This window comes from Penaeus monodon, chromosome 23 (genome assembly GCF_015228065.2).
Source record: "Penaeus monodon isolate SGIC_2016 chromosome 23, NSTDA_Pmon_1, whole genome shotgun sequence".
Classification (NCBI taxonomy): Eukaryota; Metazoa; Arthropoda; class Malacostraca; order Decapoda; family Penaeidae; genus Penaeus; species Penaeus monodon.
This window is the reverse complement of record NC_051408.1, coordinates 7979018-7979289: the sequence shown is the minus strand read 5'-3', so window position 1 is coordinate 7979289 and position 272 is coordinate 7979018. Positions and strand designations below refer to the sequence as shown.

General features: G+C 43.0%; 1 protein-coding gene across 1 annotated transcript in view; it reads left to right on the top strand.

The window, feature by feature from the left end:
- Positions 1–272, top strand: part of LOC119588119 (jouberin-like) — a 10597-nt gene that overhangs the window by 1521 nt on the left and 8804 nt on the right. Inside the window, exon 2 of the mRNA XM_037936827.1 lies at positions 70–216. Within this exon, the coding sequence (XP_037792755.1) occupies positions 70–216 (147 nt within the window). The remainder of the gene's footprint in view (positions 1–69; positions 217–272) is intronic.

The following is a 272-nucleotide window of genomic DNA, read 5'->3' as shown; positions in this document are numbered from 1 at the left end:
GAGTGAATGACTAGGTAAATCAGTAGATAAACAGGAAGAAATATTTTGACAATATGATTGATCTTGCAGATGGCTGTAGAGGACCTGGAGCCCCTCACCAAAAGTGAGCAGAAGGATGGACGAGAGGCCGAGACGGACGGCAAAGACACAGGTGATTCCCTCAATGTCCTCTTGACATCAGCTCTCCATAAGCATGCTGCAAAGAAATTGGCAAAGGTGAGATTGTGATTGGAGCACTGTGTATGAATTAATTGTGAATACAAATATTTGGA